Here is a 14,487-nt window from a genome sequence, read left to right as displayed (position 1 = left end):
GACCCGAACCAATGGCTTCGAGTTACAAGAAAGGAGATTCCAGCTACATGTAAACATCAGGAAGAGCTGTTCGGCAGTGGAATGGTCTCCCTTGGGAGGTACAGTAGTGGTCTCTCCTTCTTTGGAGGTTTTTAAGCAGAGGTTGGATGGCCATGTGTCGTGGGTGCTTTAGCTAAGATTCCTAAATTGCAGGGGGCTGGACTAGATGACCCTTGGGGGTCCCTTCCAACTCTACAATTCTATGATTCTGTGAAACCCTGGACTTAGAGAGCTTGCTGCCAGTCAGTGTCTGCAATGCTCAGCCAGATGGAATAACAGGAAACCGACTTATACCAAGTCAGGCCTATTTAATTCAGCTGTGTCTCTTTTAGAACCATAAGGACTAGAATCTCCCATTTATTTTTAAGGGAAGAGCTGTAACTGAGTGGCAGAACATCTGCCTTCCCCAATGAAGGTCTCAAGCGCAGCCCCCAGCAGCACCTTCCAGGTTGAGCCAGGAACGTCCCCCTGCCTGAAACCCCGGAAAGCCGCTGCCAGTCAGTGTTAACAATACTGAGCTAGATGGACTGTGGTGTGACTGGGTTAAGGCGGCTTACTAAGACAGAGAAAGGGCCGTGGCTCCATGGCAGATTAGGAGGGTCCCGGGTTCAAACTCCCCAGGTTTTCAGATGGGACTTCCCAGTCCTACCTGGAGATGCCATTTTGGTTAAACCCGAGGCCTTCTGGATGCAGAGCAGATGCTCTCCCACTGCACTCTGACCCTTCCTGTCCTCTCTGTGGCAGCAGGGCAGGCCGGCAACCCTCTGCAGAAGTTGGGAATGCCAGGCATCTGTGTCAAGGCAATGGGCGTGCCTTTCCTCTTATGCAGAAAATGGGCTTTGATGCTCCATACAATCATAAGAAGAGCCTGCTGGATCAGGCCAATGGCCTTTCTAGTCCAGCATCCTGTCCTTACAGTGGCCAACCAGATGCCTCCATGGGAAACCAGCAAGCAGGACCCGAACACAAGAGCACTCTCATTTCCTGTGGTTTCTGGCAACTGGGATTCAGGTGCATTGCTGCCTCCAGTCTTGGAGCCTGAGCACAGCCACCACAGCTAGGAGCCACCGATAGCCCTCTCCTCCGTGAATTTGTCCAATCCTCTTTTAAAGCAATTCTATGAGTCTATAAGCCCCAAATGCTACAGCTGTTCTTCACAGGGGAGTTACAGGTAGGTAGCCGTGTTGGTCTGAGTCGAAACAAAATAAATAAAAAAATCCTTCAGTAGCACCTTAAAGACCAACTAAGTTTTTATTTTGGTACTAGTGGATTTTAGCCCGTTTAAAAACGGGCGCTAGAGGAAGCGGCCTGCCGGGACTGGCTTGGCGGTGGCGGGTCTTCCCGCCACCACCAAGCCAGTTCGCAGCGGGGGCTTTTCGCCGTTTGCCTTCCCCTGAGGGGGAGGCAAACGGCGAAAAACCCCGCCGCGCCGCAATTCGGCTCCGGGACTGGCTTGGCGGTGGCGGGTCTTCCCGCCACCACCAAGCCAGTCCGCAGTGGGGGTTTTTCGCCGTTTGCCTTCCCCTGGGGGAGGCAAACGGCGAAAAACCCCGCCGCGCCGCAAATCGGCTCCGGGACTGGCTTGGCGGTGGCGGGTCTTCCCGCCACCGCCAAGCCAGTCCGCAGCGGGGGTTTTTCGCCGTTTGCCTTCCCCTGGGGGAGGCAAACGGCGAAAAACCCCGCCGCGCCGCAAATCGGCTCCGGGACTGGCTTGGCGGTGGCGGGTCTTCCCGCCACCGCCAAGCCAGTCCGCAGCGGGGGTTTTTCGCCGTTTGCCTTCCCCTGGGGGAGGCAAACGGCGAAAAACCCCGCCGCGCCGCAAATCGGCTCCGGGACTGGCTTGGCGGTGGCGGGTCTTCCCGCCACCGCCAAGCCAGTCCGCAGCGGGGGTTTTTTCGCCGTTTGCCTTCCCCTGGGGGAGGCAAACGGCGAAAAACCCCGCCGCGCCGCAAATCGGCTCCGGGACTGGCTTGGCGGTGGCGGGTCTTCCCGCCACCGCCAAGCCAGTCCGCAGCGGGGGGTTTTCGCCGTTTGCCTTCCCCTGGGGGAGGCAAACAGCGAAAAACCCCGCCGCGCCGCAATTCGGCTCCGGGACTGGCTTGGCGGTGGCGGGAAAAAGGGGAGGAATTCCTCCCCTTCTTCCCGCCGCTGCCAAGCCAAAGCGGGCCTCCCTCCGCGCCCGCTGCCGCTTCGGCTTCCTCGGGTTCCCCGAGGAAGCGCCGTCCCATGCCGGAGGTGTGCGGCAAGGCTGCCGGGGGGGGGGGAGCGCTTCTCTCCCCCGCCGCCTCACCGCGCACCTCCAGCATGAGACTGGGCTTCGGAGCGGCGGTTGGCGGAGCGGCAGTTGGCTGTTCCCTGTGTCCCGAGAGCACGGGTCCAATCCCTGTGTCCCTGGTTGTCCCTCCGTCCAATCCCTGTGTCTCTGGGGGACATGCGCAGTACCCCAGGGACACACGGGACATCTGGACGCAGGGACAACATGGACATTATTATATAGGATGAGCTTTCGTGTGCATGCACACTTCATCAGATACACTGAAACAGGTGCATGCACACGAAAGCTCATACCAAAATAAAAACTTAGTTGGTCTTTAAGGTGCTACTGAAGGAATTTTTTTTATTTTGCTTCACAGGGGAGTTGATCCCCTTCATCATTTGCATTCCCCTTTTCCGAACCTTTTCCAACTCTGCGATATCCTTTTTGAGACGAGGCGCCCAGAACTGCAGCTGCAACATAGATTTGTACAACAACCCTTTCATAACAGCAGTTTTATTTTTCAATTCCTTTCCTAATGATAACTCCTAACATGGAATTATTTTGCAGGTAGGTAGCCGTGTTGGTCTGAGTCGAAGCAAAATAAAAAAATTCCTTCAGTAGCACCTTAAAGACCAACTAAGTTTATATTTTGGTATGAGCTTTCGTGTGCATGAGCTTTGGTATGAGCTTTCGTGTGCATGTAATTCCAAATAAAATGGAATTATTTTATTACTCAGGATGGAGGCAGGAGCCCCCTTGTGGTAGAAGACTCCATTCACAACCCCCGCCCCTGCCCCAGTTTGTTTGTTTGTTTGTTTGTTCATTTATTCATTTATTACTGGTATTTATTTGCACATTCATTCATTCATTATTTATTTATTTGCACATTTAAAAGATTTCAGGGAATCACCCACCCACCAGCACACCTTCATTTAAAAAAAATCACACGAAACAATCCTCCTAAATTTGCAGCAGCAAACAAACTCAGCACGAAGCTTTCTTTTAAGCCGGGTCTCCAATAGCTTCCCTGCTTGAGGAGCCTGCAAAGGGCCTTTTGAACTGGGTTGCCCCAAACATCACTTGCAGAGTTTGGAATTCAAGTTCTTGTAATCCTTGTTATACGGAGCCCCCGCAAAGCAGATGGCGGCGTTGCGGTCACAATTACAGATGAAAGCCTCACACTCATTATTCTTTTCTGGAGAAAGAAAATTTGGGAGAAGGCGGGTGAATCAGGAGTTCAGGTGCACCTGAGCCCAGGTAACCCAGCCCCTCTCCCTTTTAGGAAAGCAAATACTGCCCATGACCGCCTGAGGACACAGTCCCCAAATACCTTTGAAACTGCTAGAGTTTAGGCTGGTTACCAGTGGACTTCTGAGTTTGATTCAAAGTGGTAGCATGAGCATATAACGTCGTAAGTGGCTTGGGATGCAAGTTAACCAAACAAGTCCCTTCCCCAATATCAACCATCAGCAGGTGAGGTCCTGGTGGTGGTGCCTCTGCCATGAGCGGTTGCTGACCCCTCCCCAACTGACAGGGCCTTTTCAGTGGTGGCTCCATGTTTGTGGAATGCCCTCCCTCTGGTGAGGATGCACCTGGCTCCCTTGTTACTGACTTTCAAGGGGAATTTAAAAACATCCCTGTTCCCCAAGTGCGCTGGGTGGGTGAAGAATACTGTTCCTGGGAACCCAGAGATCACTGGATGAGAAAACGTTTTAAACTGTTTTTAGAATGTTTGGGAGCATGGGCGTAGCCAGCAGGGTGCAGAGGGAGCAGCTGCTGCCCCCCCAATCAAATAAATAAAAATACTTAACTAACTGACCAATTGCATCACTCCCACTATAATAAATTCTGGCTATGCCCATGTTTTGGAGAGAGAATGAATGGATGTGTTTGCTACCTTGGGTTCCTTTGGGAGGAAGCGCAGAATATACATTGAATGAATGAATGAACTTAAGAAAAGCCTACTGGATCAAGCCAATCGCCCATCTGGTCCACTATTCTGCTCTCACAGTGTCCAGAAACATTGCTGCCTCCAACTGTGAAGGCAGAGCATAGCCAATAGAGCTAATAGCCATTTATAGCCTCCTCCATGAATTTGCATGTTTTAAAGCCGTCTAGGTTGGTGGCTGTTACTGTCTCCTGCAGGAGGGGGTTCCATAGATTAACTATGTGTTGCATGAAGAGCTGCTTCCTTTTCGGTGTCCTGGATCTTAAATAGTGGTTCCACTAATCCACACAAACCCTTCAGCCTAAAATTGCCCTCATTGGCTCACTCCCTTTGTAAGGCAGATCCAGTTGATCACATTGTTAAACGCTTGCACGCCAGTGTCTCTGTATCGTCCTCACACATATTTTCCAACCACATCTGATTTGTCAGTGTCTCTGTATCGTCCTCACATATTCTCCGACCACATCTGATTTGTAATCATAGGAATAAACCAGAGTTTCCCAAACTTGGGTCTCCAGCTGCTTTTTTGGACTACAACTCCCATCATCCCTGGCTAGCAGGACCAGTGGCCAGGGGTGATGGGAATTGTAGTCCATAACCAGCTGGAGACCCAACCAGTTTGGGAAGCCCTGGCATAAACCTTTACCTAGACCAGGCACCAGGAAACTGGCTTTCCAGATGTTGCTGGATTCCAACTCCCATCAGCCAGCCAGAGTAGGCATGATGGCAGTTGTAGTTCAGCCATGTATTTGGGACCAGCACCAGCTTTGGGAAAGGTGGGTCTGATGGCACAAGCCTGGGACCAGATCCAAGGTTTTAGAATCATAGAATTGTAGAGTTGGCCATCCAAGCTCTGTTTCAAAACCTCAAGTGAATGAGAGTCTGTTCCACTTGTGAGGAAGAAAGCAGGTACGTTACCAACTGCGCCAGAGCCTCTGCTAAGCATGGCATATGAAGTGCATTTACCTGTACAGGTGATTTCGGTGCCAGAGCAGGTGTAGGAGTAGGTCTTTGTGTAAGGATTGTCTAGGATGAAAGTGCAGGCCGGGTGCTTCTTGGCTGCGTCATAGCAGTTGTCGTGGATTTGACAGCAGCTGCTCAGGAAGCAAAAAGAAAAATGAAGTGGGGGGGGGGGAGATTCAGAATGATTCTCCGGGCGCCTGACACAAATTCAGAAAGCTTTCTTGCTGAAAGAGACCAAGCTCTCTACCTAATCCAGAGAGTGGCAAGGCATCTGGAAGAATAAGAAATCAAGACAACAAGCTTTTTTATATAAAAGAATGAAAATGGTTTGCCGAATATTTACAGATAAATTGTAAACAGATAAGAACATTGGCAGGATTATTGTAATAACCTGCAGTTTTCTAAGAGTATATATTTAAAGTAGATAAATGAGCCAATTAAGTTAATCTCGGATATGCAGAAGATATTAAAAATAAATTTAAAGAACTGCAGAAGGAAGTCAAGTTTTGAAACGTTAAAATGATTGTAAAATTAATGAAATTTATAAACCTGAAGAGCATAAATAGTTTTTTATTTTTATTTTTTAAAAGAGTGCATGGCAAGGCAGGTTCTTCCCAGAAAATCCTGCAAGCAGGACATGATGGCAACCAGCCTTCGGAATTTACAGGTAGACTGTCCTTGACTGAGGGTGTTCCATTCTTATCTCTTGAAAGAATTGAAGAGCAGCCATCTTGGATTAAGGCCAAAGGTCCATCTAGTCCAGGATCTGTCCTCCCCCAGTGTCAGCCAGATGGTTCGAGGAGCCCCACAAGCAAGAAGCAGCTCCCCCCAACCCAGGGAAGTACTCTCTCTGAACCAGGTAGCGGACATGGCTAATCGCCACCTCATGAAAAGAGTCAAAGGTAGGGGGCACTACTTGTGGCAGCGAATTCCAAGACCTGTGTTGTGTGAAGACATCTTTCCTTTGTCTTTCTATTTCAGCCTCACAACAGCCTTGTGAGGTAGGCTGGGCAGAAGCGAACCAGCACAGAGAACTATTTGCACTCTGGATGTTGCTGAACTACAACTGCAGTGGGCGGGGTGTGTGTGTGGATGTGATGGGGAGAAAACATTGGACTCAGTTATACAGCTGCAAATAAAAACATTTCAAGTATGTTGTGCATTATACAAATGTGACACTAGATGGTGATGGCGAGCTATGGCAAATTCAATATATTTTTTCAAAACTTTTTTTTAAAAAAAAACATTTTCAAAGCATTTTTAATACGGTATGTGTCTGGATTCCACCCTTGTCCGCCGTAGGCTAATTCCCACACACACCCCAACACTCAAGGAAACACTCCAGGGAAGCCAAATAAACACAAGGAGGTTATTAAGTAGGCCTGGCAAAGGGCCTGGCCTGGGAGAAAGTCACAAGGGCCAGGTTCTCCAACCCTGACTCATGCTATCATACCCTCCAGATAAGACTTCTGCAACCGAATGCCTTTCAGGTGCTTTGGCTACAACTCCCATTATGCTGCGATGACCAGGCCTGATGGGAGTTGTAGAATCACAGAATCATAGAGTTGGAAGAGACCACAAGGGCTATCCAGTCCAACCCCCTGCCAAGCAGGAAACACCATCAAAGCATTCCCGACAGATGGCTGTCAAGCCTCCGCTTAAAGACCTCCAAAGAAGGAGACTCCACCACACTCCTTGGCAGCAAGTTCCACTGTCGAACAGCTCTTACTGTCAGGAAGTTCTTGTAGTCCAAAACTTTTGGAAGCCAGACAGTTGGGGGACGTTTGCTCCAACGGGACCTACCTCATAGCAGACATCTCAAAAACACAATGAGAATGCACAACGCCGAGCAGAGGGTTTGAGTGCTTTAAGAAAGATGGCTGCTTACGTGTCCAGGTCATCAACTGGCGTACCGCTGCCCCCCAAGCCGCAGTAGCAGCCGTAGTTGTTATAATCCCTGAGGGGGTCACTGGATGGCATGGTGCATTTGATCATGTTACGGAATTGCCACAGGTTCCGGAGGACGGCAGCATGGGCAGTGCCCGCTAGGAAACAAAGCGACACACACTCGCACAAAAACTTCTCAGAGGATGATGCATGCTCAGAGGGCCTTTCAAAAGCTCCTGTGAGTACGTATCTTTTTTTTTTAAGGTAGTTTTCCCCACCTTTTTAATGGCTGTATGTTTAACTTTGCATTTCAGTTCCTTTGCTCTTTAAAATGTATTTATTGTTCCAGTGGCTTGAACTCACCACCTTGAAGCTAAGGGTCTTATGCTGTACGGACTTGAGCTGTCCAAGCCATGAACAATGCCAGAAACAAGCTAAATATTTCTGCCTGAACCTTGGGCATGCAGGGTTGCAATGGACATGCCGGGTTGCGACAGGCACACTCCTTGGAAAAGCACAGGACTCTGCTGAGCTTGGGCAGCAGGAGCAATGGAATGGCCCAGTCATGCTCAAGGTCAGGCTTCCTCAACCTCGGCCCTCCAGATGTTTTTGGCCTACAGCTCCCATGATCCCTAGCTAGCAGGACCAGTGGTCAGGGATGATGGGAATTGTAGTCACAAAACACCTGGAGGGCCGTGGTCGAGGAAGCCTGCTTAAGGTAGAGACTAACTGGAGAGAGAGAGGACTGGAGCAGGAACTCATACAGAGATGTGGCTTACAGTTTGGGCTTCTCGGAGCTCTTTGGCAGATTTAATGCATCGCATTTAATGCCCCCAGAGTGCAAGTCTGGGAATTACCAGGCTAGAGCTGTTCTTCCCAGCTGGCCAAGCAAGAAGGGAAGGCATGCAATGCTGGAACAAAAGAGAAGACTTCAGAGCATGGGCATAGCAGAGGGATGGGTACATGGAGTGCAGCTGCACCCCTAAAACAAGTAAAACAATAAAAATAACTAACTGACCAATCGCATCGCAGATAGCTCAGTTCTGCACCCCCCAACAAAAGTCCTGCCTCCCCCCCGCCAACATAAATCCTGGACACACCCATGCTTCAAGAGGTGCCCAGAACACCATTCACAGGCCAGGGTGCTTTAAATATTATAAAACTCTTGCTTGGGGCAAATTGTATCCAATTATTTCAAAGAAAAACAAGAAAACGGTCTTCCAGACCACCTCAAAAACATTTTTAGGAAGTTCCCCCCGTGAAGGTGCTTGTGCAATATTACAGAGATTAGGTCACACACAGCCGTTTACACTCCAAATACTTGTGATTGCAATATATCGCTTGCAAAAAATGGGGAAGGAGGAAGGAGCCACCAAGATGACTTTTTTATTTTTATTTTTAAAGGCACCCACTGTCTGAACCAGACATGCAGGTGGTTTCCTCTAAATCCACAAGTTTATTGCACCACCCAAATAGCAAAAGCAAAACAAAAAAACCCACCTCTCCAGGCCAATCAGAAGGCATCTGCAAAGCAAGGAATTCACAACTTCACTGGGTTGCAACTCACCTGATGCCAGGAGGACTAGGAGAAGGGCGAGGTTCATTTCGTCAGGCGTCCAATTCCTAGTGGCCGTCCTTCAATTCCCTGCATCTTTATACCCTGCCCTCCCCTTGGCACCTGGATCCTAGATAAGAGTGTCCTGTTTACCTTTCTATATGCATCCTTTTTCCGTCAGAGGTTGATGGGGGGGAGTGTTGCTTGAGTGTCAAGCAAGGCCTGTGGGGAAACAGCCGTTTCCCTTTCCAATGCACAGCTTAGCCTTCGCTAGAGAGGGATCTCGTTTCAAAAACACCCTCTTTTAAAAACATAACCCTGGTGGTCTTTCCACCACGATTCAAGCTGGGACTCAACCAGGACTCAACCCACATAGCCAGTTTTTGCTGCCAGGACTAATCCTGGAAGGAATAGCAAGGGAGAAGAGTCGCTGGATGCAAAACAGTTTAAATTAGGATTCCTGGGCAGCGGGCAAAGCAAATCCCAAATTACTCCTGCCCCAGGTTGTCTGTTTTAGAATTATAAGGACCGGGTTGCCCCTGCCCGCCTCCCCCAGCTGTTTTGGACTACAACTCCCATCAGACCCAGGCCAGGAGAGTCATATGCTGCGGAGGCTGCTGGGAGTTAATAGTGGGAAACCTCTGGAGGGCACCAGGCTGGAGAAAGGCTAGCTAATTCTGTCAGCACCCTGAGTGATCGAAGGATATTTCCTAACCTAACTGGATTGAATAAGAGAGCCATCCCAACTGATGGAAGGCACTGATGGTTCCAGGCAATCATCATCATCATTTTATTGTTTGTACCCTGCCCATCTGAATGGGTTGCCCCAACCACTCTGGGTGGCTAGAGAAGGATGGTCTGTTCAGTTTCCCCAAGGGCTCATTATTGGAAAGATTTTACCTTACCCAGCTGAAGGCACCAGGGATGGAATGGGTACACGTGTTCAACCATTAACCACTGTCTTGGAACCTACAATCAAAAAGCGAGGCCTTGATGCCACCAGGGGCTGCCCATTTGGCACTGACCTGTGACGGGGCCTTTTCGGTGGTGGCTCCTTGGTTCTGGAATGCCCTCCTTGGTGAGGTATGCATGCCTGTCTCATTACTGACATTCAGGATGGATTTGAAAGCATCTTTTTGCCCAGGCATTTGATGGTTGATATGCACTGTTTCTGGAAACTCCGAGATCATGGAATGAGGTGTTTTAAACTGTTTTTACAATGTTTTAAGAATGCTCTTTAAAAAAAAAAGATTTACTGTGGCTGTGTTTGCCACGCTGGACTCCGTCTGAAAGAAGGGTGCCATACCAAATGAATGAATGAATGAATGGGTGGATGATAGAAATGTACTCGACCACGAACCTTGGGAGCCTCTTGAAGTTTTCCATTCATGGAAATGATATTGTGGATACGACCGCAAAATCATTTCAAGTATACGTGGCACATGAAATAGGATGTCATCTGTGATGTATGTGACAGTTATGGCAGTTGGCACAGCTGTGACAGTTAGGTGAACAGTTAGGGCTGCAGGGAGGATGTCGTTCCTGTGTGTGTAACTCTTTAATAAACTAATAAACTATGACTGCAGTTTAGTAAAGACTGTTTTAGCAGCATTGCTTCCTCACTGTCGAAGTCCAGGGTTTCCTGGAGACATTACACTATCAATTTGAGAATTTATTTTCAGAATAACAGAAGATTTTATCTGTTCGTTAATTACATGTCTATCTCACCTTTCATCCAGGGAGCTCAAGATGGCCTACAGAGTTCTCCAGCTCTCCATACTATCCTCAAAACAACCCTGTGAGGTAGGGTGGGTTTTTAAGAGTTAGTGACTCCCTGACGCAAGGTCACCCAGTGAGATTCACAGCAAAGTCAGGATCCGAGCCCTGGTCTCTCCCAGGTCCTAGTCCAGCACTCTAACCACTATTCCACGCTGGGTCTCGTTGGCCTTGGCTGCGACAAAAGCAACCCCAAGATGGCTTGGGGGGTGCTTGGGTGCTTGGCAAGCACTCTCCCCCTCCCCCGGCAGCACCTAAGCTGCATTCTGCTGATTAATGACACCTGTGCAAATGGAAAGCGTGGTTCGTAAATTTATTGTGCGAAAATCAACAGGTGCCCTCTTCCCCCCCCCCCCTACTGCTGTGCCAGGCTAAAAGGGAAGGAGAAATGGCTGTTTTAAGAACGCCTCCGATTGGGCAACTCACTCCAATTTAGGGTCAACACCAGAACCTCCACGTAGCTATTCCTCAGTTCCAAGAATGTCCTCGTTTCCCTTTACTAAACAGCCCATCAGCTCGAGTGGCCAGGAGGGCCTGCTCTCAGGACATTGGCGGCTGCCCAGATTTCCAAGACGTAATAGGACACTGGCGGCAATCCAGTTCGAGTCCATCTGCAGACCCCCAAGCCCTGGGAGAGCAGCACTTGTGAAGGAGCAGGCTGGCTCAAGGCTTTCTTGTGGGGAGGTTGAAATGCACGCCTATTGATTTCGGTGGGGCTTCTGCAGGCGGAATATTTCCGTTTATTAAATTGGTGCACCACCCCCCAACCGAAGATCACAGGGCGGTTCACGACATGAAAATACAAAACGAGGACAGAAAATGCGTTAACAAAACAAAAAGCAACAAATAACACCCCCCCACACACACACACACAATCACTGGGTGACCTTGGGAGCCGGTCACTCTCATCTCCTCACAGGGTTGTTGTGAGGATAAATGGGGTTTTGCAGTTTAATACAGGGTTTCTGCTTTGAAATATGTTTGTCATCAGAAGATGTAGGCCTCGATCTGCGCCAGGAGTTGGGAAACCGCAGTCCATCAGCTCCAGCCAGCATGCCCAGTGGTCAGGGATGACTGAGGTCCACAGATTCCCAATTCTTCTGCTTCTTGGCTTTCTTCAGGTTTTGGAGTCTCAGGTAGAAAACATCAAATGTCATTGGACCATCTCCACCATACCACAACATAGCAACTTAAGAGGCTGCCTGTTTCCTGTCAGATCCCTGATCCATCTGGCTTAGTGCTGCCTACACTGGCTGGCAGTGGGTCTCTAGGGCTTCAGACAGGGGACATTGAAGGTGCTGCTGGGGAATGAACTTGGGGCCTTCTGCATGCAAGGCAGGAGCCCTTCCCCCCCCCCCATCGCTTTACACTGAATTAGATTGTTGGTTCGTCTAGTTCAGTGATGTCAACACTGGCTGGCAGCAGTTTCCCCAGGTTTCAGATCTATTCCCAGCTCTACCTGGAGGTGCCAGAGATTGGAGCAGGGACCTTCCGCGGGCACTCCGCCACTGAAGGATGGCCCTTTCCAAATAGGAACACAGGAAGCTGCCCTATGCTGAGATACGCCACTGGCCTATTGAGCTTACACTGACTGGCAGCAGCTCTCCAGAATTTCAAGCAGGAGTTTACCTGGAGATGCTGGGGATCGAACTGGGAACTTTCTGTATGAAGAGACGTTTTGCTGCTGAGCCACACCCCAACAGCCCGTTCTCCCCGCAGAGAGATTTCTAGGTGCAAACTCAGCACACATCCGCGGCAGCATTCGCCCACCTCCAAACCACACCAACAAAGCCAAAAGCCGTTTTCAAATAATTTATTAGGAATTTAAAACTGAAAATCTGGAAAAAGGGGTTACAGGTATGGAGAGAGAACATTGACGTATAATAAAACTGGCTTAATAAAAACCACAGCTTTATTTTTTTCTCTTTTAAAAAAAAAGAACAGACACAGCAGCAGTAGCTCCCCCCCCCCAAATCACAGGCCCTCCCACCCCCCTGACACCTGGGCTGTTGCCAAGAGAGTCGCAATGCAAACTCTGGATCTTGGTGGTGCCGCAGGTAAGGGATGTGGTCGGAGAAGCAGCTCAGCGCGTGTACCGAGGGGGGAGGCACGGCTGTGTGTGTCCCCCCACCCCCTCTGCAGCCACCCAAGGCTGAAGACTCAGGAATAAAAATAAACCCAATAAATCACGGCCGCACTTTCACTTCTTCTTTTTTTAAAAAAAGGACATACAGACTCGTCTCAGTAACAAAAATTATTGCTTTGTGTTTCCAGTACTAATTCACTAAGTTATCCCACCCCACCCCCCCGCTCCTTCCCTCTCCCCCCCGCCCCGCAAAAAAAGAAGAAAAAAGAATAAAAAAAGAGAACTCTCCCAATATTTATGACCTGCTTCAGGTGGGGACTTGGGGTTTGAGGACAAGGCAGCAAGGACATCACCCCAAAGAGAGGGAGGGAGACATGAGGCAGAGAGAGAGAGAGAGAGAGCAGAAAGGGGTGGGTGGCGCTGATAGGCAGTCAAAAGGCTTCACACCTGGACTGCTCCACTTCAGGATGCAGGGGGGGCTGCCTTATACAGAGTCAGATCGCTGAGTCCGTCTCCTCAGTATTGCCTACACTGACTGGCAGTGGCTCTCCAGGGTTTCTGCCAGGGGTCTCTCCCAGTCTTGCCCGGAGATGCCGTTGGGGACAGAACCCGGGACCTTCTGCATGCAAAGTGCTCTGTCAAGTGACCTAGGGCCCTTTCTTTTGACAAGGTGCTAGTCCTCATGGTTCCGAGTTAAATAGCAGCATAGGAAGCTGCCTTATACCAAGTCAAGCCATTGGTTCGTCTAGCTCAGTACTGTCTACACTGGCGGCCGAGCCCCTCCTAGCCCTGCCCCTGCAGGATCGCATGCCAAGGATTGAACCTGCATGCATAGTGGATGTCTCTGCCGCTTGGGTTTGGAGGTTCCAGTTGAGGAAGTCTTCCCTAATAACATGAAAACTAGCAGGTGAGGGAGGGCTGGGGTACATCACAAAGCACAACGCACTGGTTTTCTATATGCATAAGAATGTACGAGGAGCCCTGCAGATGGATCAGGCCCAAAGGCTCATCTAGTCTGGCCTCTTGTTCTCTCACAAGTAGAGCAAAATGCCCCTAGGAATTTAGATAGACTGCCTCTGGACCTGGAGGCTCCATAAGAACACAAGGAGCCCTGCTGGATCACGCCAAAGGGGGCCCATCTGGTCCAGCCATCCACAGTGGCCATCCAGGTGCTTCTTTGGGGAAGCACACGGGCAGAACCTGTGCGCAATAACAACTCTCCTCACCTGCATTCACTGCTTCCAACAGTGGAGGTAAAACACAGTCATTGACAGCTTTATCCTCCATGAAGTTGTCCCCCCCCCCCCGGATAAAGCAGCATTAAAACATGCACTCTGAAGTGAGTGCAGGGATAAGGGACACCTGTTTCCCTCCAGATATTGCTGGACTCCCCAACTCGGAGCAGCCGCTGCAGGCTGCATGAAGTTTAAACTGATCCTGGTCAAAAACCTGCTCAACGCGAAGTTGTTATAGCAGGACCTCCAGGAAACGGCGCTGGCTCTTTTCTGCTACTTTCAAGGCTGTTTGAAAAAATGGTCACTAGTCACCAGTCTTAAGGAAGCGAAGATCCTGTTTGGGGTGTTGTTGTGTGTTCAGACTTCCACAACCTGGTGCTCTCTGCATTTCTTTTGGGGGAAAATGGCCATCAGCTTCCAGCCAGCATGGGCATGCTCGAGTAGATGCCGTGGCTGTATTGGCTGAGGGCTGAGCCCAAAACATCTGGAAGGCACTAGGTTGGGGAAGGCTGGATTTGTCTCTTGCTCATAGGGGCTAAGTTTGAGAAAAGGCGCTAAAAAATTATTATTATTATTATTTGACTTAAGATGAAGCTGTGTTTTATTTTCCCTGGGCATAAGTGTCAGACTGCATCTTAAGAAAAGGCTCAGACAAGGTCTTTGGTTCAAGTTTAAACAGATTTCAGACCCAGCCCCGGAAGAGGAAAATGTAAGCTCCCCACCCCACCCCCGGCAACAAAA

General features: G+C 49.6%; 1 protein-coding gene across 1 annotated transcript; it reads right to left on the bottom strand.

The window, feature by feature from the left end:
• Positions 1–3,125: 3,125 nt before the first annotated feature.
• Positions 3,126–10,133, bottom strand: PLA2G1B (phospholipase A2 group IB). The gene is made up of 4 exons (XM_035098662.3): positions 8,662–10,133; positions 7,096–7,252; positions 5,211–5,338; positions 3,126–3,491 (listed from the first exon to the last, which is right to left on the bottom strand). The coding sequence occupies exons 1-4, from the start codon at positions 8,696–8,698 to the stop codon at positions 3,373–3,375; spliced, it is 441 nt and encodes a 146-aa protein (XP_034954553.2). The 5' UTR covers positions 8,699–10,133; the 3' UTR covers positions 3,126–3,372.
• Between the last annotated feature and the right edge of the window lie 4,354 nt (positions 10,134–14,487).

This window comes from Zootoca vivipara, chromosome 16, assembly GCF_965207765.1.
Source record: "Zootoca vivipara chromosome 16, rZooViv2.hap1.1, whole genome shotgun sequence".
Taxonomy (NCBI): domain Eukaryota; kingdom Metazoa; phylum Chordata; class Lepidosauria; order Squamata; family Lacertidae; genus Zootoca; species Zootoca vivipara.
The sequence above is the reverse complement of the archived record's forward strand: the minus strand, read 5'-3'. Positions and strand labels throughout refer to the sequence as shown.